General features: G+C 41.5%; 1 protein-coding gene and 2 long non-coding RNA genes across 6 annotated transcripts; 2 read left to right on the forward strand and 1 right to left on the reverse strand.

Moving 5' to 3' along the window:
- Positions 1–1759: 1759 nt before the first annotated feature.
- Positions 1760–2883, forward strand: LOC130521529 (uncharacterized). Its single transcript, XR_008949355.1, has 2 exons — positions 1760–2536; positions 2639–2883. It is a non-coding gene; the product is annotated as an uncharacterized LOC130521529 (long non-coding RNA).
- A 5139-nt stretch (positions 2884–8022) lies between these two features.
- mapk6 (mitogen-activated protein kinase 6) lies at positions 8023–20180 on the forward strand. 4 transcript variants are annotated; one of them, XM_057018105.1, is made up of 8 exons: positions 8023–8207; positions 11176–12010; positions 12103–12420; positions 16516–16660; positions 17014–17178; positions 17304–17499; positions 17614–17734; positions 17850–20180. In XM_057018105.1, the coding sequence occupies exons 2-8, from the start codon at positions 11774–11776 to the stop codon at positions 18975–18977; spliced, it is 2310 nt and encodes a 769-aa protein (XP_056874085.1). In that variant the 5' UTR covers positions 8023–8207; positions 11176–11773; the 3' UTR covers positions 18978–20180. The 4 variants fall into 4 exon arrangements, with proteins under 4 accessions (XP_056874085.1, XP_056874094.1, XP_056874077.1 ...); XM_057018114.1 differs by lacking the exon at positions 8023–8207 and adding an exon at positions 9322–9467; XM_057018097.1 differs by lacking the exon at positions 8023–8207 and adding an exon at positions 10310–10448.
- Positions 8729–10401, reverse strand: LOC130516832 (uncharacterized). Its single transcript, XR_008947597.1, has 2 exons — positions 10267–10401; positions 8729–9339 (listed from the first exon to the last, which is right to left on the reverse strand). It is a non-coding gene; the product is annotated as an uncharacterized LOC130516832 (long non-coding RNA).
- Positions 20181–21822: the final 1642 nt, after the last annotated feature.

Raw genomic sequence — 21822 nt, forward strand, 5'->3', positions numbered from 1 at the left:
TGAAACTACTCTGCACAGAATTACAGAGAGTGCTGCTGCAGAGAAAGAGAAGACTTGTTTCTGCTGAAACTGACACCTTTTCTCTGCTCAGCACAGCACAATTCAAAACTGAAAATACAAAAAAAGTCCTTTGTTGTATTGGGGTCATAAAAAAGTGACGGTTAGGCTAGTGGCCTGACCAGAAAGGCTGCACAAACCTGTGTCTCTGAATACATTTGTGGTTTCTTTTTGTGGTCTCTTTAACAGTATAAAGTGGCTTCATCAACCCATCTAATCACTCCCTCTCCCTCACTAAAAAGAGATTAGTTTTATGTTCATTTCCTTTTTCTTTAGTGGAAATGCATGCAAGTGTAACAGACCAGTGATTATGTGATGTCTCACACTGTGCACACAGAAATGCACTACACAGCAGCTTTTCTCATGTCAGGATCATTCAATAATGTGTCTTGTTGCCAATTCAAATTACTCCTGGGGCTTGTTGGGAGCTTTGAGTTAGACCAAAGGGAACACTATGAGGAGATCTTCTTGCTGATCTGGTTCCTTCCTTTTTCTATCAGTTTCTGTTACTTGTTGTGTTTCTTTACTCTTAGACACACATGTCAGTCTGGCAGGAAGACTAAAAAGATCCAACCCATCTCTGCCAAATAAAGGCAAAGGTAAATCATTATAACCGTGGATACTTATACAAATAGATCATCATCTGAAAACACACACATTAGAGTTCACGCACACACTAAATCTGCACACGCATGCCCCACCTGGAAAGGGGGGGACAATTTACCTCTTGACCCACCTCTTGACCCACTTTGGTACACAAAATGTAATGTGAAAAAGCAGTTAATCAATGAATGTATTTTGTTGCAGAATGTTGACCTGCAGATGGCTGCCGGCTGCTCAGTCTCAGGTAATGCTTCAATTCAGGATTGCTCTCATTTCTCTTTCTGAGAAAAAGTTGAAATAGATGTCCCCGAGTTCAGATCTTGGCTTTTTGGGGGATTTAGTGTGACTAAGCATTTCCTCAAACATCTTGGCAAAGGTTGTTTTGATGTGTTTTAAGCCTGATTTCAATTTCCAATAGCAAACAGGCAGGATCAGACCAGCATGACGTTTAAATTAACTAAATCCAGCACCTCCTTCCAACACAGACCACATTCTTGTTGGCCATAACATGTCTCCTTGGCTCAGAAACGTCCTCCATGAAAATGTTTCATTAGTTGTCTCACATCCTTTCACTCTTTTCTGCTTCACCGGGTGACTATGTTTTCTTCTGTGTGGACCTGTCTGACAGGGGTTAGTAATTCTGCTCTCAGTCCTTATGGTATGCAGGTTAAAGGTTGTGTTTTAACATACGTACTCAGAGGATAACACACAAGGTACACACACACACACACACACACACACACACACTAATAGCTACTGAAATGTTAAGATTTCTCTTGCATTCTCTGTTGAAAAATGTAGTAATAGATCCTGTTCTCTAATTAGTGAGATAAAAACAAAAGACACATAAGTGAACAGTTTTTATGCTGTCTGAGATGAATTTCAGAGTTGTGAGTTTTCATTTCATTGCAGTATTGAAAAATATTTTTTAAAATGTCATCAAAAGAACCCTAACCCTAAAACTAACCCTAACCTTTCCTAACCCTAACCCAGCCCTTCCCCTAACCCTAACCCTAAATCTTAAATGAACCCTAACCCAAACCCTAGCCATAACCCCTAACCCTAAACCAACCCCAACCTTAACCTTAACCCTAACCCTATCTAAAATGAACCCTAACCCAACTCTAACCCTGACCTAGCCCTAACTTTACCCTAACCTAGATCTTAAATCAAGCCTAACCCTAACTCCTAACCCTAAGAAGTATACAAAATAGTGATTTCTAAAATAATATTTTAAAAACTGTTGGTGTTCCAAGGTCCTTTTAAGAGAGTTAGGACATGAACTATTATCTTTATAGATGGAATATTGCAACATAGTAATTTTTACCCATATTTTGAAAAATCTAATTATGTTGACCACACCACAACCACAACCTTGCAAGAGTCTTATAAATTATAGACACACAGGAAAATAGAAAAATAAGCAATACTGAATAAATTAAAATTCTCTTTCCTTGAACTTCACACTACAGAATAAATGCTTTTTTCCCCCTGCAGTTTGCTCTGACCCTGACAGCATCAAGGAATGGGGAGCTGTACTTTCTGTTCTCAAACTGCATTATATAACTGACCTCTCAAAGCTCCACTGCAGCATTGGAATAGGTTTGTCTGCATTATGCTAGGACATGAGCATACGAGTGCGTGACTGTGTGCAGCCATGTGTCATGTCCATGTAGCACACGTCACGTTCTGTGTACCCTCACATGTGGGAGATGCTCTGCTTGGTTGCGCGCACGAATCTCATCCCGTATGTAGAGACAGCAACAAGGGCTCAGAAGCAGATGTTGGATCCTCAATGTACTGTCAGTGCAGAATATTCACCACTCCATTCAGTTTCCCTGGCTGTTCCAGTTCCCCCAGTAGAAGAGACACAGAGGTTGGTCTTTTGGGGGTTCAGTTGTTTATCTGCATCAGAGGAGCCACACAGTAAACCTGCAGTTCGGTCTCTGTTGTCTCTAATATTGTTTCCTTTGTTCAGGCTCATCGGACCTCATTAGAGCTTCCAAGGATCCGAGGCATCAGCAGACAAGGCTCCAATCAACAAGTTCCTTGAAAAGATGATTTTTACAGATTAGGTAAGTTTTAAGTCATGATTATGATCTGTTGTTTTTTTTAATACAATAGTGGCCACAACAAGCACTAATAAATGATATTTAAGGTTTATGTGTGGTTTTGCATCGCATATTCAGTACTTTTATGTCAATAAATTTACAGTTGCAGGAATATTGCTTATTACCTCCCATTTCCTGAGTTTGATTCATGTTATTCTTCTAAATGATGGCATTCATATGAGGCAATATTTGTCCTAGCACATAATTATACTCAACTAAGAAAAGACCAGAATAAAAATAAAAGGTTGTTCACCTTTCAAATTTGATATTAAACTTTAAAGACCATCTTGACTGCTAACCATATACATTTTCTCCACTACATTCTTAAATGTCAACCGACTTTATAAAAGACAGAAGTGAGAGGCAAGTATACATGGTTTCATCATTTCATGGGTGACGATGAAATGCTGCCTGTTAGCACATTGTGTGCAATGTATGTATTCATCTACAGTAAATGTTCATGGAGCAACCAGTAATTTAGTCAAGGAATTCCCATGTGCCCCTTTCAGCATTACTGCCCATCACACATGGTTGCTCAGCTCTCCTCTGCAGTTTGGAACAGAACACAGCCTACAGAGTTGAAGTGTTCATGCGTGACTAACACCACTTATGCAATTTCTCTAAACAGATAATGATTGTGCTCATTTTGTTCTGTTGCTCAAAGGTTATGTATTTTGTTCTACTTGTATTATTAAATTGAAACAATTATGCACCTCATTTTATGAATTGAACCTCATTTTGGGAACGTACATTAAATGTAACCATGGGTTGCCTTAGCTTAGCAATTCATCTTTAATTCCATATACTTTATTGATGTGAAAAATAAGACCGGGTATTAGATAGTATTAAAGTATTCAATGCAAAGTGTTTACAATCAGTTCTTTACCTTGTCTTCTCTATGGAACACATTCAACCCCGCTCATTCATTAGCAACTATAATTAGACTGCATCCTGGCACGAGTTTTCACTCACCAGGAAACAGCGTATTGATCAGTCTCATGGTTACTGGGGCATGTATGCAGTGACCTATTGGACGAATCATGTTCATTTAGGCAGAAACATGTCTACAGTCTACAGACTTGGCTGAGCCAAAAATAGATGGACCGAATTAGGTGATCCACTCTCTCTGGCCATTATGTAACAGCAGAAAATGATAAAGTTCCCTTATGCGTTTTTAAAGGGATTTTCTTGTAAATTCATTTCACCATCTCTTCTAATTCGTCCTTTTCGGACCTACGCAGAGCAGAAACATGTTCAACAGATAGACAGAAGAGCACTAAACCTATTTGTACTGTGGATTCTTATGCAAGATGTTCCTCTTCACTGTAGGAAAAACACTGTACTATAATGATCCATCCCAAACCTCCTCTCCAACCAGCATCCCACATGCAATATACAGCTGGGAAAACAGCTCCGAACACACGTGGACACAGTCTCTAAACTACCCAGGCAAAACACAGTCCAACCACACCTCCCATGCCCTTCAAAGTATTACTCCTTTAAAAAACCTCCAAACATTAGACTGTAATGGCACAAGAAGGATAAAAGAAAATATTTGTGCAGTATATTCATACATATTCAGAGAGTATTTAGAGATGACAACATATGAGTGTGTGTGTGTGTGTGTGTGGGGGGGGGGGGGGGGGGGGGTAAAGTAATAACAATATTTTATAAATATTGCAAAATGTGTTTATTATATCTATTTAATTTATTTTGGAATATTTCCTGAACTCAGACATTGTTACAGACTACAGGGTGCAATATACTAATAGCAAAATAAAACATATATAATGAAATCATCACTAGTTGATCTTAACTGTTATGTATTTTTTTATATGTTGGAAGAGCTGTTCTAGTTTTGTGCAGTATGTGCAGAATAAACCCGATTTAAGTGCCCACTGATTTGAACTCAGCAACAGTGATGTATTTTTCCACTTCCTGTCCTGGGACTGTGCCATGGGAACACAGGTTAATGATTGACAGTTTCACAGACTAGTTGTTTTATCATGTGACTGGAAAATGCCACTGCATAAAATATCACAAAGTCACTTGAGAGGTAGCCTGGGCATGTCTAATAAAGTGAGTGCCGACACTTCTGTGGTGTGTGTTCAGTGATGTCAGCCCAAAGATCTGCAGATAGCCGATCTAACCTGGACATTATAGAGCCTTTTGATCCAGTCATTTGTATGCAGGGGTGGACTGCCTACTCGGCGACAGCTTGACAGGCTCAGGCCAAGACTGGTCGGCAGACCTCTCATTAGACGTGCCATTCTACCAACACTGTACATCATGTGCTTGATCTAGTAATGCATTGACCCACAGTGACAGGCACATAAAGAGCTGATGCAGGGAGTTAAAGGAATCAGGATGGGGAGAGGAGCAGCAGCCCCATTCACTGACTCAAACCATGTAGAACTGACAGGCTCCATTCATACTGTAACACCACGAGTTGGTTGATATCCACTCTCTAGCCATCCGATATTTAAATAAAAATGAATCCTAAACTCTGTGGAGGACAAAGTGATCCATTTATGTGAGTCTTGGGTTTTACTAGTGTGTTATTAACCAGGTAAATGAGGCAACCATTCCTATACAGGTGTAACCTGGTGTGAGGTAACAAGCTCAGCACTGTGGCTGTTTAAAAAGTGAGAAGACTGCTAAAAAAGAGCAAATGGAAATGTCTCTGCGTAGGAATGTCTGTATGGGAAGATAAAAAAATGTTATGTAATTGATAAAAAAAAAAGACATAGGTCAGTGCTCATAAATGCAAATAATACCAGACAGGCAAGAAGACACTCAACTAACATGCAAGCAGTCACATAAAGATGCAATGTAGATTATTAACATTGTAAACATGTGATGCAGGACAAAATCATGCAGGAACATGAAGGAACCCAAGGTAAGAGAATTATGAACTATGTTCAGACAGCAGACTGCTGATAAAGATGACAAAGGATGTCCTTGATCTTATTTGAAACCCAAATATTATGAGAATTAAGGCTCTGTAGACAGCAGAAAGGGTCACAGCCCAGGGGCACTGCGTTAATATTTCACTATCTACTTTAAATGTCAGCTACCTCACGTAATTAATCTCTGTCAATCTTTCCATCATAAAGCTGTGAACATTGTGTACTTGATCTAATTATTAGCATTTTATTGTCTCTGACATTGAGCAGTGAGCTCACTTCTGACTTTGACCTTGTTTTAATCTTTATGGTTGTTGCAATAAAAGGGAAAATAATTGTACTCAGAGCAGAAAGTGATTGCGCACTATCCAAATAATAAAAGCATAGCTAGAAAGAGAAATAAATCATGTAGTCAGTATTTCAATTCCTTGGTGTGCAATAAAAGAGCTAATTACTATATAAAACAAATCCAATAATATGCCAGCTAAAATACATTTCTAACATATTTGTTATATTCTGATGAGATTACACTGAATTGAAGGCTTTTGCTTTAGCCCTGTTAAGAAACCTTCAGGAATAAAGCTTCTGATCTGCTTACATCATGGCCTAACGCCCCAGTTTTATCTCTGACCCCACAGGAGCAATTACAACAACATGAAATACGCCGAACACACATAATAATCATTATCGCTGCCAGGTCTGCTTGATTATTTCTTTGTCTTAAAAAATTCTTATTTAAATTCTTTGTAGACTAGGAGCAGGCAAAACAAGTTACATCACAGACAAGCAGAATCATAACTAAAACACACTCAGACAGAGGCCCTCGAGGCCTTAGGATGCTCCACACACAGATGGTGAGAAAACAGAAGAGGCAGATGGTCCTCGGCGCTCTCCTCTTTTCACTTTCTGTGCCTCCAAATTGCTGCTCTGGATGCTAACTACCCAACAGGTCAAAGATTTTCTTCATGTTCTTCCAAACCTGTGTGTTGTAACTCACGTGTTGTACCGTAACTCTGACCTTTACTGATGCCACACGAGTCATGCACCATGTGGAAATGTCCAAAAGCACGACTTGAGAACATTTGCTAATAAGTGCACTAGAATCAAGCAGCTCAGGTTGCATTTCTGAGGATTGCGTAATGCTCTCATGTCACAATCACACTTTTGCTTTGGTTTGAATTAACGGTTTAAGGAGTTTCACACAGTAATAGGTTTAAACTTTAAAATTATTTGTTTTTATTATACCCGTATCCCATCTCATTCAGAGACTGGAGAAAGTTTCTCTACATTTTCTCTACTAATGGCCACAATGCAGGTTTATTTGCATTAAAATAAAAGTGGAGGCAGCGTTTGTGTAAAGTATAGGTCAGGACAAGTTGTTATGAAAGATGTGATGAAAGTCTCATTCTGTGTTTCCTGTACAACCATTATACAAAAAAACAGTCTTTGTATATAAAATGGTCCATTTGTGGTCTGTCTGAAGCTTTTCACTGAACTGTAAAATACCTGCCGGCTATCAGGAACAGGATAGCACAGGTACCTTTAGGGGCAATAGACCACAAATACGACCACAGCTGTAAGGTTTTATGCCTTTTCCTAACCCATTCTGCCCCTTGGTTTTATGTCAGGGGAAATGTGTTATATAACTGCAGATATTATATGGAAAAGAGAAAAAAAGAAGTCTATTGGTCAATACTACTGTATATCTGCAAGCAGTTATGTAATTGCTCCACTCTTTTTATTTACCGGTAGCTGATAATTAATAAAAGGGTTTATTGATTGGTACAGATATCAGGACAGAGATTGCAAGTGTTCTTTTACAGTACCTTTCATTGCTTGCATAGGTAAAAACCAAACCCACAGCTTTGCCCTTATTTCCCCGCGCATGCATTTACATATTTTGATAATACACAACAGTTCCAGACCCTAAAGAGGTTTAGTTTGAATATCAAACAAATTCACATGCACGCATGTCCTCATAACTAAACCATCAGGGAAACACACACGAATTTAATCTTCTCTGGTGGTTGCAGGATTGCACCAGAAACCCCCCCTAATAGTGACTATTGCGGTGTGCAAATAAACAACCAGACCCCAGATTTATCCCCCAAATACATTTCATTACGGACAAGTTCAAAGAATATGCCTGGTTTATTTTTGACCTGATGTAATATTTACATATTTTAAAAAGAAAATTTCATTAATAAATGATTAATAAACGGGAGAGTTGTCAAAATAATGGCAAGAGAATGCAGTCAACTGAAACAAGGCCAAAATAGAGAGCAGTCTCCTCCCCACTCTGGCCTGGTCTATATTAACTGCTCATCGAGCTCCACCCCACAACCAGAGACACATGGAGGAGGATAACACACAACCAAAGCTGAGAATAACAGAACTCCACAGACTCACACTGGAACAATACTCTATCTTCTTGTCTGGGAAACTCTTTTGGATCTACTAAATTCTCCTGAATGGGCTTTTAACTTCAACACCATGTCTCAACAGTTGTCTTGGGGAAATTTCAGAATCTGTAAGTGGCATGTTTTTATATACTCTGAAGGTATTAACAAAAGTATTGGGCTAAATGTCCTTATATTTCAGTTTTTACCTAATATGCAAAAAAGGTATTTAGCCATAAAAAAGAGGACATATGTGATGCATTTCACATATAGGTGAAAGTGTATGTGACAGTTACAATCACGCTGCTATCATGAATGTGGGTAAACAGCATGTCACTCGAGGAAAGACAATTATTTGATTTGCCAACAGCTGCAACATTATCTGCAGGGGATGTCAGTGCAACAAGTATATTATGGAGGCTATATGTGTCATATTCTTAAAGGTTTTTCTGTTTTAAGACATAACCATAAACAGCTACAACAACTAGAAGTAATGCAACTATTGAGAAGGCCTATACAACTTTTTTTTTTAAATTGCATTTTAATTAAGTAGTCTTTTCCAAACCATTTTAGAGGAGTAAGACTGCATGCAGTTCACATTTACTATATAGAGGAAAGTGCATATTTATGGTACCAGCAAAAGACAATCAGACATAATTAATGGTTTAATTTAATGAGCAAGCAAGACCAGCACAAATGTGGGCTATAGTTTATGGACTGCTACAGTTCTCTTTGAGCAATCTATGCTCCAATATATGCTTTTTTAAAATAAAACATTTTTTCAGTTATAGTTCAGACCTAAGGAATATAAAATTCATTTTACCACGGGATGATATAAAAAAAATAATCACAGCAAAACAATTTATTCTCAAGTTGCTTTAAATAATTATTAATTTTCAGATAGCCTGTTACATAACTGCCTTCTCATGAATTGGCACCTGAAATGGCCCTAATAATGCTTACAAATAGTTACTGTAGAATAAGCCATATAATGGTATAACACTGCTGTCCTCAACATCTGTTATAGAATGTCTGGTTTGTTTGTCTGTCGCATCCCGGCTGTCTCCGCATGCTGCTCCTGCTCGCCATTGCAGAGCCCATCCCCTCTTGTGTGGAGGAGAAGCATCTGCATTCTCGGGCACATGGGCTCCCATATGGTCTGCCTGCGGATGCTGATGTTGTGATGTAGAATGCTGCGGCTGTGATGCTGTTGTCCGCCCATCCGTATGCGTCCATTCACAGGGTGCAGAGCGGCAGCAGGAGCTTGGATGACGGATACAAACAGAGAATCAGAGAGCCGTCTGCTTATTTGACTTTGTTTTTTCTCGGGATATGTAAGCTGCTAGACTAACACCCAGTGCCAGATGGACTTTCTAAATCCAGAGACCGCAGTGAGTGAACTGTCGGAGCCATTTTTCTCACTGACACTTGTTATTGCGTGCTATAATCCAGAATGTTTATTCAGGAAAAAAAAAAAAAAAGACTGCCATCATCGGCCCAAACCACACTTTAATTAAAAAAGAGACTGCTGTTAACAGGCCTTGAGATGTGCGCTGCTCTGCGAAATAAGAACCTGTGAAAGCAAAATTAATATGTACTGGGAGCACGACAAAACGTTTCTGTGTGTATCTTTAAACAATTTAACAATAAATATGGTTGCGGTTTTGTCTGAGGCACATATCATGTTTTTATTTTAATTATGATTGCAAGGCGTACAAACTACCATCCAGGGTTTTCAAAAAATAAATAATTTATCGATATTGCTCACAATCTATGCAGCTGTACAACACGTGTAATAAAGGAAACAGGCCCATCACAGACACTAGGCAAGTAAATCCAGCTTTCCTTTTTAGTGTACACTAAGGGCAGTTTGTAGCATTAGCAAAATTCTGAGTTTTTGGTAGTTAAACACCTGTTTAACACTGACTTATTGTAATTTTGATTTCGATTTTGAATCTACCGCTGTCGATCGATCCGACAGTACGAGCCCGTTTAGAATGACTGCTGCTGCTTTCAAGTACTACTCGGACGTACACATGTTTCAAATAATGCACATTGTTTTTGCGATTAATTCGGGGGGGGATGAGATATCAACATAACATTTTTTAAACAATAAAGTGCTGAATTCTGATGGCTTACTTTGTTACAATTCTAAACAGAACCAAAAAGACCATGGCCTGTAATTTTCACCTCGAGTTAGAGGTTCCGGCAGCCAGTGAAGGCTACGTCGTGACGTCAACGCCGCCGTTCATACAGTTGCCCAGCCTAAATGGCGATTGCCACAGATCCGCCGCGTAAGGTAGCGGAGCCCGGTCGAACCTCCTCGAGGTTTGATTGACGATACCACGGAACAAATGCAACACACAGGGACTGTGAGTCTAAATTTCTGAAACGTGTTTTCGATATTTCGCTACCAGCTCTATTTTTATGTGATTTCCTATCGTCATTAAGGGTTTAGCCGACGTCTGCTTTGTGCCGCTTAGCGCGAGGAAAAGCTGTTACCACGTAGTCAGAAGCCTCCGCCAACAACGACCTCTTTGTTCACCCGATCGGCGTCTATTACCTACATTCTATATGTATTTACGTAGATCGAAACATGTCGGGATATTTATCCGAGGTGTGCGACCTGATTCGTTTGTTATTATCTGCCGATTGTCCTTTGTTGTTTAACAATTTAAGACCAAGACGTCTGTCTGTCAGCTCGCTGCTACGCTTCCATTTGTGGATTTTTTCCGCAAGCAGCCTCTCGGAAGGCCAAAAATAGGCGGTGTAAACGTTTAGAACACGGGATAGAGCCTTTACATATCCCCAGGGTGACCAAAGATTCGGCCTGCTCGCTGGTTTTAGCGTCAGGTTGACGCATGGTTAATATCTTTGAGGCTGAATTTACCAGAAACCAGGAAACCGGACTAGCCAGCCGGATAAACCGGGCGGGGGCGGGCTGGTTTCCCCTGACTTCACACTTTACAGAGTGGAAAGTTTGTTTCTGTGTAACTTCTGTGAAGATGGTCGAATACGTTTAAGATTCAAAGAATTTGCATTTTGTTACATGGTTGGTTTCATCCCGTGATAAATGTTTTTTCTCTCTCTGTCTTTCAGGTTATATTCAAGTAAAATGGAGGATAGTTTTGATTGCGACTGTGGCGAGCTTGAGCCACCTGATCACTGATGGTGAACATTTATTTTGACTCAAAGGCCAGACTCATTTCAGTTCTTTAGATCAGGTGATGCAATAGGAAGGTTTTACAGAGATAAATTATATATATATATAAAATCCTTATAGTGCATTTAAGCACATTTCACACGAAGCTGCTCAGGACCAGTCGTACACTGAATGTATCTGCACTCTAAGGATGCAACAACATGCTTTTATAGTTAAGTATAATTTCAGTGCATTTTAATTGGCCCCATTCCATTCATTGCAGCCTATAAGCACTAGTCCACTCAAAACTTTTGTTCTTTATACCCTGGAGCTGGGGACATATTAATGTTTACACTTTTGCTCATTCAAGATGGGAAGAGAATTTGATTTCACATTAGAATCTTGCATTTGACAGTAAAAAAAAATCAGGGAGGTGGGTAGGTACCTGTATAGGGGTTATAGTAGTGGGCTTGACCAATTCCTCTGTTGTTGGGGCATAAAGTGGTCTTGACAAGGCAGAGATCATTCGATTGATAGTTTGGCGTAACAATAGTCATGGCAGAGAAGTTTGAGTCCCTGATGAACATCCATGGTTTTGACCTGGGTTCCCGCTACATGGACTTAAAGCCACTTGGTTATGGAGGGAATGGCCTGGTGTTCTCCGCCGTCGACACGGATTGTGATAAGCGTGTGGCTGTGAAGAAAATAATCTTGACTGACCCGCAGAGTGTGAAGCATGCCCTGCGGGAAATCAAGATCATCAGGCGCCTCGATCATGATAACATTGTCAAGGTATGGAGTGAGCTTTGTTTATCACTTTTTGTCTGGTTTCATGCGCTTACAATAGATTAATTTATTCCCAATTTGACCACTTTTCTGACCAGGTTTTTGAGACATTGGGCCCTAGTGGTCGCAGGCTAACGGAGGATGTGGTGTCCCTGACGGAGGTTAACTCTGTGTACATTGTGCAAGAGTACATGGAGACAGACCTTTGTCAATTGTTGGAGAGGGGCCTTCTTTCAGAGGGCCATGCCAGACTCTTCATGTACCAGCTCCTCAGGGGCCTTAAGTATATCCACTCTGCTAACGTGCTGCACCGAGACCTCAAGCCCGCTAACTTGTTTGTCAATACGGAAGACCTGGTACTTAAGATTGGGGACTTTGGCCTGGCTCGCATCATGGACCCCCACTATTCTCACAAGGTAGGGCCTGATTCATGATTCTACTTTTCTATCCTAGAAAGTAGTAGAAACTATTCCTCCTACCCCCTACATAATAGTTTCTGTACTATTCTATATCACTGTGGGCTAAATGTGACTTACTTGTAATACTGAATATTCAATTGAATGTCTGAAAGAAGGAAATGCTGCATGTTTCTTAAAATGGCAGTTGTTTAAATGGTAGAGACACAATCGGGTTGTCAGTGACAGCATATTCCTGGTTATTGAAGGAGAGGGGTCCACACACCACATGTTAAATGGACGTATTTTAGCACATGTTAAACCTTTGTTTTGCTTTCCTAGACAGTATGATGATGTTGAAAAGGAAGTTGCTTTAATCTTTGAGGAAAAACATGACTCAGCCTGTTAAATTGTAGAGAGCTGCAAGGAGAGAATGGCCCTTTTTGGTGTTCCTGACACGTTTCATACGACTAAATTCTAGTTGAGGGCCATGTGGTGTTTTAATATGAGCAAATCTAGGTTGGGCTGCATCGACTCTTCCCCATTTCTGTTGCAGCTGGATCCCTTCAGAGCACTGAGGCAGTCAGATGCTTACACGTGTCTCAGATTAGTCACCAGAGAGTCTGAAATGGGCGCACATGACGTGATCCTCTGGCCACAGCCTTGTTCATTTTATTACTCATACAGGATTGGGCCACATCACTTGCCACGAGACAGACTTGCACTTATTCAAACCGCTTATTTGCAGCCTCAGTGATCAAGTCATACCTCTATTTTCATATGAGTCACCTTTGAAAACAGTAGGTGTTTGTGGAGAAAAGCAATCCAGTTGATGGGAAGCGAGTGAGTTTCTCACCGTTCGCGCGCTGATACTGGACACTGCTGCTGCAGCAGAGTTTGCCTTGTGGGCTTTTTTCCCTCTACATAAGCAGTTTTCCTGATGGGGAAACATGCAGACAAGTGGATATTTAAAAGCTGCTTGTCGGGGGTAGCGCTCTTGTTTGACTATTGTTCGGCTTTGGTGCTGTGGCACAGCGGCGCTACCGAGTTTTTGTCAAGAACACAAGTGCCGTAATCATGTTGTCAAACAGATTTTAACCCCATTTTCTACAAACGGTGTCGCCGTGACTGACAGATCACGGGGCTGCTGCAGCGCTTTGGTGCCCTGTCGAGGCGACCGACACTTTAAAGGACAAAGCCCATTTCCAGTGTTTAGCAGCCTCTAAATATATCAGACGGGGTGAGTCTCTGCAGCTGGGCTGCTGAGTGCAAATCATTTGAATAATGTTGCTAAATAAAGGACTGGATGAACTTGAGTTTCAATAATGTGCCATTTGTTTCACCCTCTTCTTCATCCTGTCACCCTCCTGTTGTTAATTAAATCATTGTTCCTGGGAGGGGTTACTTAACGCTCATGTTTGTTCTGTAAAGTCCGTCAAGATTATCCAGTATTTGTCCCATCTCTTATTTTGGGAGGCTGGTTCTGAAGGTTTTTAAGTTGGCTCACCACCAGGAATGTCAGGCATTCACGTGCACTCGCTGAACCTTTCCCCCCCCGAGCACCCACCCCCATACCCCAGCCTGTGTTGTTGCAGGAGCCACACACGCTTGGGCCCTGACTTGAAACGGAGCTGAAGTCTGCGTTCATTGGCAGTAAATGGAGAAAATGCTCTTCTTGGAAAAACCCATAAATACACCAGACTTTATATGTAGGGTAATTCTATCATTTGTGGTCATCCACGGAACTAAAATGTTTTAAGAGAGGGAGTCACAGGGTTCACTGAGGTCATTTTTTCCCTTCAAATTCAAACCTGGCTCTGAGAACATGCAGGCTTCTGACCTAATTATTCAAAGCTGTGAGGGTTTAAGGTGTAATGAATTTTAGATTAAAAAATCTTTTGCAGTGCGGTTCTATTTACTTTGTCAAGTATTGTTGCAGATGTATCCTGTTTTTTAAACTAATGTGGCTTTTTAATCATGTTAATGTGTCTTGGGCATTTGGCAACTGTGGTAAATCTATCCCATCATTTAAAGTTAAATGGGTTGATTTATTCCACTTTTGGTAGATCTAACAAGTACTGTGTAGGTGCTTAGTTTTCATTGAAAATAGGCACCATTCTAACACGTAATCCGACTTTCTTATCTCTACTAAGAATGACCTCAGTATACAGTTTAGAAGTTGTGGAATTGTGACCAAGAGCAGACTATTGTAGTCACTATAGCACATGAGTGAGACCTGTGAGATGCTCATCTAGTCTCCACTACAGGATGAAATATTGACTGAGTGCAATTTATTTCCTCAGCTGGTAGGTGACCCGTCATCTGCTGCCTTTTAGTACATCGAGCACATAATTGTTGTTGCTCAATGTCCAGACGCATTGAAGCTAACCTGTGTGGCTGTAGCAGCGCACTGCAGCGGCTGGGAAATAGTGCAGCCATGTCACAAAATGTGCTGGTTGTGGGTTTGCAGTGGGGGATGGGTCTTTTTTTGAGCTTTGCCCATTAAGCGTGACCCGTCTGAATGTCATTACTTTTCAATTTCCCGTGCGGCTTTTCCAGCCTTCCTCTCGCAAATACTGCTTAGGCTGGAACTATGTTTGCCATCAGCATATTGTGTTGTGTTCTAGGCCTGTTAAAACAAACCACAAACGAACCCACACTCTTCAACACGATAGGGTGTTATCAAATTCTTGTGGCTAAATTAAGATGGAAACAGGAGCTGAAGTGATAATTTTGGGCAGTTCACCAACTGGATTTACCAGGCGTGTGGAGGGTGGGACTGGTATTGTTTCACCACCCACCCTGCATGAATCTAACACACTTACAGGCCAGGTTGCTTCATGTGTTGTTATAACCCCAGAGGCTGGGCAACTGCCCTGCATTACTGCTCACTGTGACATCATCTCGCCACCAAAATAAAATTGGAAACCAAAATGAGGCATAGGTTTTTAAGAAAGATGTACATGCTAATAACCTTTTGTATATTGTGCTGTAAAATATGGTAATCGTATTGGATAATGACGCTTTGGTATTGTGTTTGCTGTACTACAGCATCTGCACCGATCCAGTTTTTTCCTGATCCAATCCAAGTACTGAATAAACACAGTTGTGCTGATACAGTTGCAGTGCTCATTAGAAGTAGAGTTAAATTCAAGTTGCTAATGCCAAAGCAGCTATGTTTTACTGACAAGTTACATGGGGGGGTACAGCCCACATCCAAGCTGTTCATTGATACATTGATATTCAAGAACTATGCTTATAAAACAAATACCTGGAGCCATTAGGAGGTAGTTGCCAGAACTTAACTGTCTGAGAATTTCTGGTCACTCGCCAGACAAAAACAAACACTAAACAGAAGCATCACCCCCCCCCCCCATTTAAAAACTAATTCCACACTAAAGACATTGCGGGTGCCAAACAGTGCCGCAGTATAGACCTATTTGAAGCCTATGTAATCAAAAAACTGCGCATGCAACGTGGCAATGAAAGCATTGGCTCGGATGGTGTACCACCGCCATACAGATGAGGAAGCGGGACCAAATTTAAGGCTGAACAATAACCACCGCCTCCGTCATAATGTCAAAGGTTGTTCAAGTGGTTCAAACCGGATGCCATTTGTTATGGTTAGTTTTTAAAGTGAGCTTTGCTATGTTTCACACTAGTGTAGCTTGACTTCCATCGTTTTAGTGGGCATCAGATTACATAGCGCGTTCCTTTTAACTGGTATTAAATTGTGAGGTGCACAGAAAGTACAGAACGGTCTCGGTGGTTTGTCATTTCCAGCAGAATGAGTCGGGGGGGCGGGGGATTACCCTACTCCCCCATACTGCTGACAGGGTCGCACATGTTTGACCTGGGTCCTTTGTCTCCGCGCTGTGTTGCGTACGTGACCACTACCAAGTAGGGCCATCAAGGAGTTTTCTCTGGGGTTCTGGGTAGGATGGGAAATGTTCAAGCACATGAAGCACAGTTAATCACATTTTACTCAGGAGAAGGGACTAAACTTCAACTGGAAATGAGCTTAAGGGATCACAGCAGTGTAGAAATGTGAGATGTCTTTTTTTCCTAGGTTCTCAATATATACATCCATTTTTGTCTCCTTTTTCCCAAACACAGGGCCATCTTTCAGAGGGCCTAGTCACCAAGTGGTATAGATCGCCCCGTCTGCTGCTCTCTCCTAATAACTACACCAAAGCCATCGACATGTGGGCAGCTGGCTGCATCTTTGCCGAGATGCTCACAGGGAAAACCCTCTTTGCTGGTAAATGCCTAAGATATTCATGTGCATGTCATTTCTGGTGACTAATTATATTTAAAAAAACATGGAGCACCGGTCTGATGGGGATGTATGCTCCGACTGTTTGCCATCATACCTTTTAGAATAAACTTGGATTCAGTCTGCTGTCTCCAGTCTCATTGCCCTAAAAATCCAGTAGGAGCAGGGACAGTCTGTTCCTGAAACTGCCTTGAGCGCAACACAAGGCAAATAACTGTTCCCGTGATCCAGCGAGCTCCAGTTTCCTGAAAAACAAACTGCATGTCATGCAGAGCTGGGATCTTATGCAATCGGACTAATTCCAAGACATTACCTGAAGTCTTTTCCTAACGCTTCAGGTGCCCACGAGCTGGAGCAGATGCAGCTGATCCTGGAGTCCATACCTGTGCTGCGGGAAGAAGACCGCCAAGAGCTCCACAGCGTCATCCCGGTCTTCATTCGTAACGATATGTCCAAGCCTCACACACCACTAGCCAAGCTGCTGCCTGATGTCTCTCCCCAGGGTGTGTATAATTTAGTTGGTTTTATCTTACCTCCATGATCACAAACTGTAAATGTCAAGCGGGTCATGTGTTCAGAGGTCCTGTTCCAGTCTCATATGCTCGTCTTTTGGTTTATCTCCCCGTAGCCTTGGATTTCTTGGAGAAGATCTTGACGTTTAACCCCATGGACCGCCTGACTGCTGAAGAGGCCCTGGCCCACCCCTATATGGCTGACTACTCCTTCCCTTTAGATGAGCCAGTCTCTCTGCACCCCTTCCACATAGAGGATGAAGTAGATGATATCCTGCTTATGGACCAGAGCCACAGCCACACCTGGGACAGGTATGTTTGCTCATCCTATTCTTCTCAAATGTCTCAGACATTTTTCTGGTTTCTGAGCTTCCTTTAAGTGGATGGTTTACTTTGTACTTCTAAAATCCTCTAATTTTGTGCTAGCAGATGTCATGAAAGTCAGCTCTCTGAGGCTGACTGGCACCTACACAGCATCCACGACCCAGATGAAGTTCAGGTTGACCCAAGAGGACTCTCTGATGTAACAGATGAAGAGGAGGTTCAGGTAAGCTTAAGAATTATGATTAGGTCATGTTTTGCACAGTTCTAAAAGTAGCAATTAGATTTTCTTGAGTTGATCGTGACTAAACGGTGATGTTTTTTTTTCTTTTTTTCTCCAGGTGGATCCTCGCAAATATGCTGATGGAGATTGGGAGAAGTTCCTGGATGAGCCATCCTTTGACTACTCCCTTCATTTCCTTCCAGACAGATCCTGGCAGGACAATGACCACCATGAGAATAAATACTGTGACTTACAGTGTAGCCATACGTGTAACTACAAGGCCGTGTCACCCTCATACCTAGACAACCTCATCTGGAGGGACAGTGAAGTCAACCACTACTACGAACCCAAGCTCATTATTGACCTCTCCAACTGGAAGGAACAGCAGAGCAAGGAGAAAGCTGACCGCAAGGCCAAGAGTAAGTGTGAGAAGAATGGGTTGGTAAAGGCACAGATTGCGTTAAAGGAAGCAGGAAAGACCCAGGATCCTGTGGAGAAGGACAGCGAGCAGGAAAAACACCAGACAGAAAGGCCTCAAAGCCAACAGACCCAGGGCTTTGATTTTGACTCCTTTATCGCCAGCACCATCAAACTGAGCCTGCAGCCAGAACCCTGTCCGGAGGTGACGCTGCTCAACGATGTGGGCTTCCTGAATGAGCTCAACTCCTCCGTCTCCCAGCTGGAGGCTCCCCGCTCGGGCTCTGTGTCCAAGTCTGTGAGTCAGGAGAAAGAGGAGAAGTGCCTGGTGAACCTCGCCCAGTTGGGCGGAGGAGGGCTGGGATTCGGGGACAGCACCTGGCCCGTCGAGCCTTGTCCGAGTTTCGCCTTTGGGCTGACGGTTGAGGAGAGCGGCTGTTTGATAGATGAAGCGTGCTGGGACATACGCAAAGAGGACCACCTGCAGAAGGAGAGCACTTACACCAGCTACCTGGACCACCTGTTCAGCCGGAAGGAAGAGAGTGTTGTGGAGACTGTGGCCAGCTTGGAGATGGAGTCATCGGAAGTGAGAGAGGTGGACGAGGGCTTCCTCAGCAGGAATGCAGAGATTGTGCTGAACGTGCAGCTCGATTCCCTGGCTCTGCCCCTGCCCCTTCCCCTGCCCCTGCCCCTGCCCCTGCCCGGCTTTGACAGCTCCGACGATTTGCCTCTAAAGTCCATCCAGGCCTCCCTGACTCCCTGTGCTGTCAAATGCTCCCCTCAAATTGCCCACAAAACTTACAGCAGCATCTTCAAGCATCTTAATTAAAGCAAACATCTTCCCTTACAGTGCAAAACATAGGCTGTTTTATAAATGATATGGTATATTATTGTACTTGAATCATTTCATACCTTTTTTAAATTGTTACCTTTTTTTTTTTTTTTTTTTTTTTTAAAGAGATTCGTGGGATGGTTTTATTTAAGAGTTTTGGTCATCACTTTGAGCCTTGATCATCAAGCCTTCATGGGTTAATGTGTAGCCCTCAATGCCAAACAGGCATTCACTCACACTCAAGTACTGTAGGAGAGGGAATTTAGAGAAAGCCGAATGATGGGAGACAAATTCCAACATAGAATATGGCTTATGGGACATCAGAAAGAATACTGTCAGCATTTTAAGTGCTTTCTTACAAAAAAATTAAATCAAATTAGGAATTGATCTTCTTTGACCACCCTGAACCACCCTGTCATTCTGTATCTGTGACACATGATGCCAGCAGCAACCATTATCGTAGGCGTTAACGTAAATGTGTTATCTACCTCAAGGTAACAGCCGCGAGAGACACTCGAAGCCACACTAGTGCTTTACACACATGACCATCCTCATGCCATGATATGATGTGGTCGCGTAGATGAAATCTGTCTCACTTTAGCATTTAACATAGTGAGGTGTTTCAGTAATCATTATTTATTTCTAGCAGATGTGCGATATTTATTTTATCGAGATGTGTTCTTTCAACGTGATTATTGAAGATTATAGAGTTGGACAGACTTCGTTTTTCCTAATTTGGCAACATTTGGGCGTGCAAGTGTTCCTCTTGTTTTTACGGTAGGATGCAAATTCATGAAAAAAAAAGTTGAGGCTTTCCATTTTCCAGCAGTATTGTCCAAATGGATTTTTTTTTTTTTTTTTTTTTTTAAATAGGTGTGTTCAGTCTTTAGTGCGGGAAAAGAAGCCTTTTGGTTTAATAAAGCGCCTAAAAGTCTTAATTTTTTTGTACCTAAATGTAACGTAAAAAACAAACGTGTGCATGGAGGAAAAAGTAAGGTACATGGAAAGTAAAGTTATGGTGAGTATACTGTACATCGGTTTTAATTGTATGTTTGTTTTTGTTAAATTTCTATGTACTTTTTCCAGGCAAGCATGATCATTAGTTTAAGGTGTAGCATGTAGAACACATATGGACTTTTTTTGTAATCATCAGTTCCCCTGTTCTACAGAATATCTCTAAATAAAATTACTGGCTAATAATTTGTCTTGTCGTCTTTCCATTTATTTTTATTAGGGTAATAAATCTACCCTGTGGATTAAAACTGCCCGTATATCTTCAGGTATCTAGGTTAACAGGTTAACAGACACTTCAGGCGTCTAGTGTGCTGATCCTGATCGCAATCATTAACATTTGACTTTTATTTTCTGAGTTTTTCCACTGCAGCTACTTCCTTATAACAAACTCATCCACTTGTATTGTCCTGTTTTCTTGGCAGCGATATAAACTTTACTTTCCTGGAACTCTGATAAGTTCCCTGGTTTATACTGCGTGACACAAGAGGCACATTCAATTGAGGTCACTGTAATCCCGTACTCATATTTTTGCTGCAAGCTGCGTGTCATAAGCACTTTTTTTCTTTTTACAACTTCCTCTTTGTTCTGACGTCAACGTGCACAATCGCCAAATGGGCTTTCTTATCACTTCTGTTTTCTGGTCTTCCTCTCCTGGTCTGGCTCTGTCCAAACCTCCGGAACACTGTCTTCTCAGTTCTGGACCCTCCTTATGACCAGTATTCTTCTTCTACCTTCTTTCCTGCACCCCCCCAGTATCAGGTGTCTCCAGGTTAAAAATAAAACCCACGAGCACCATGATAAGCGGCTCAGCTCGCCACCTGTCAGCTGACCGAGGCACGAAGGAGCTTTTCTCTCTCCCGATGGGTCCAAACTGAAAGACACTGTTCTGCAGTCAGGATCAGCAAGGTGGAGATGGGAGAGACAAAGCAGAAGAGTTCTGAGCATGAAGCTGCTTATTGTAGCTGCTCGGTGTCAGAAAATGTGTCCATGTTCAGTCCAGAGATGTGCACATGCTCCACACTAAAGTTAGAGCAGACAGTGCTTTTATAAATAGATGTCTGTGCTCCAGGATCTGCTTCAGCACGTGCCAAAGCTCAAGAACGTCCTGACCAAAACGTTCCATCTCGTCATCTACCGGTGCTACTGTAGCATCAGCTCATCTGCTGGACTCAAGCCAGCGTAGCTGCAATGACACTCGCAACTTTCACTGAGAAATGCTGATCATTTGTGTACAAAGTTTCCAAGGGAATAACGACACAAAACAAGTGGATATAGATGGACAGTAGATTTATTCATCTATTATTCTCAGTCTTTTCCATCTGTGCTGGATGGAATTCACTTTCATGCATCTTTGGGGTGTATACTTTGACCTGTTTAGTCATATTTGTTTTCTCTGCGCACAAGTTAACAGGTTCAGATGTGCCAGACACTCTCTGAAACTGGAATAGTGGTAAATAAACTGGCATATATAGAATTGCTACAATATATCACCAAGGTGAGACCAAAACTCTATTGGTGAGGTTGATTGGTCAAAATAAGACAGAGGACTCCATCCAACCACTTCTGTAACCCTTTTCTACAGGAAAATTCCATAAATTGATTCAATTTCAATTTAACACCTGATGCTGAATTCCTGACTTTTTTCAGGATCAAGAATAAATCCAACTGTTTTTTACATAGTTATTGCATGTCCAGACACATTTCAGGGCTAAAAACAACAGATATTAGAAAACATCAAAGAAAAGCTGCTTAGCTGTTACCTATGGGACCGAATAGCAAAATATCCTTTGTGTGTTTATCCTTTGAGACTCCCACGTGAAATCAAATC

The sequence above is a fragment of the Takifugu flavidus genome, chromosome 2, assembly GCF_003711565.1.
Source record: "Takifugu flavidus isolate HTHZ2018 chromosome 2, ASM371156v2, whole genome shotgun sequence".
NCBI lineage: Eukaryota > Metazoa > Chordata > Actinopteri > Tetraodontiformes > Tetraodontidae > Takifugu > Takifugu flavidus.

Bases quoted from the DNA above. Each gene is read 5' to 3' on its own strand.
- mapk6 (XM_057018105.1), top strand. From the start codon at position 11,774: ATGGCAGAGAAGTTTGAGTCCCTGATGAACATCCATGGTTTTGACCTG. The intron at 17,179-17,303 runs GTGTGTATAATT...ATCTCCCCGTAG, and splicing joins GCCTGATGTCTCTCCCCAGG to CCTTGGATTTCTTGGAGAAG. The intron at 17,500-17,613 runs GTATGTTTGCTC...ATTTTGTGCTAG, and splicing joins CACAGCCACACCTGGGACAG to CAGATGTCATGAAAGTCAGC.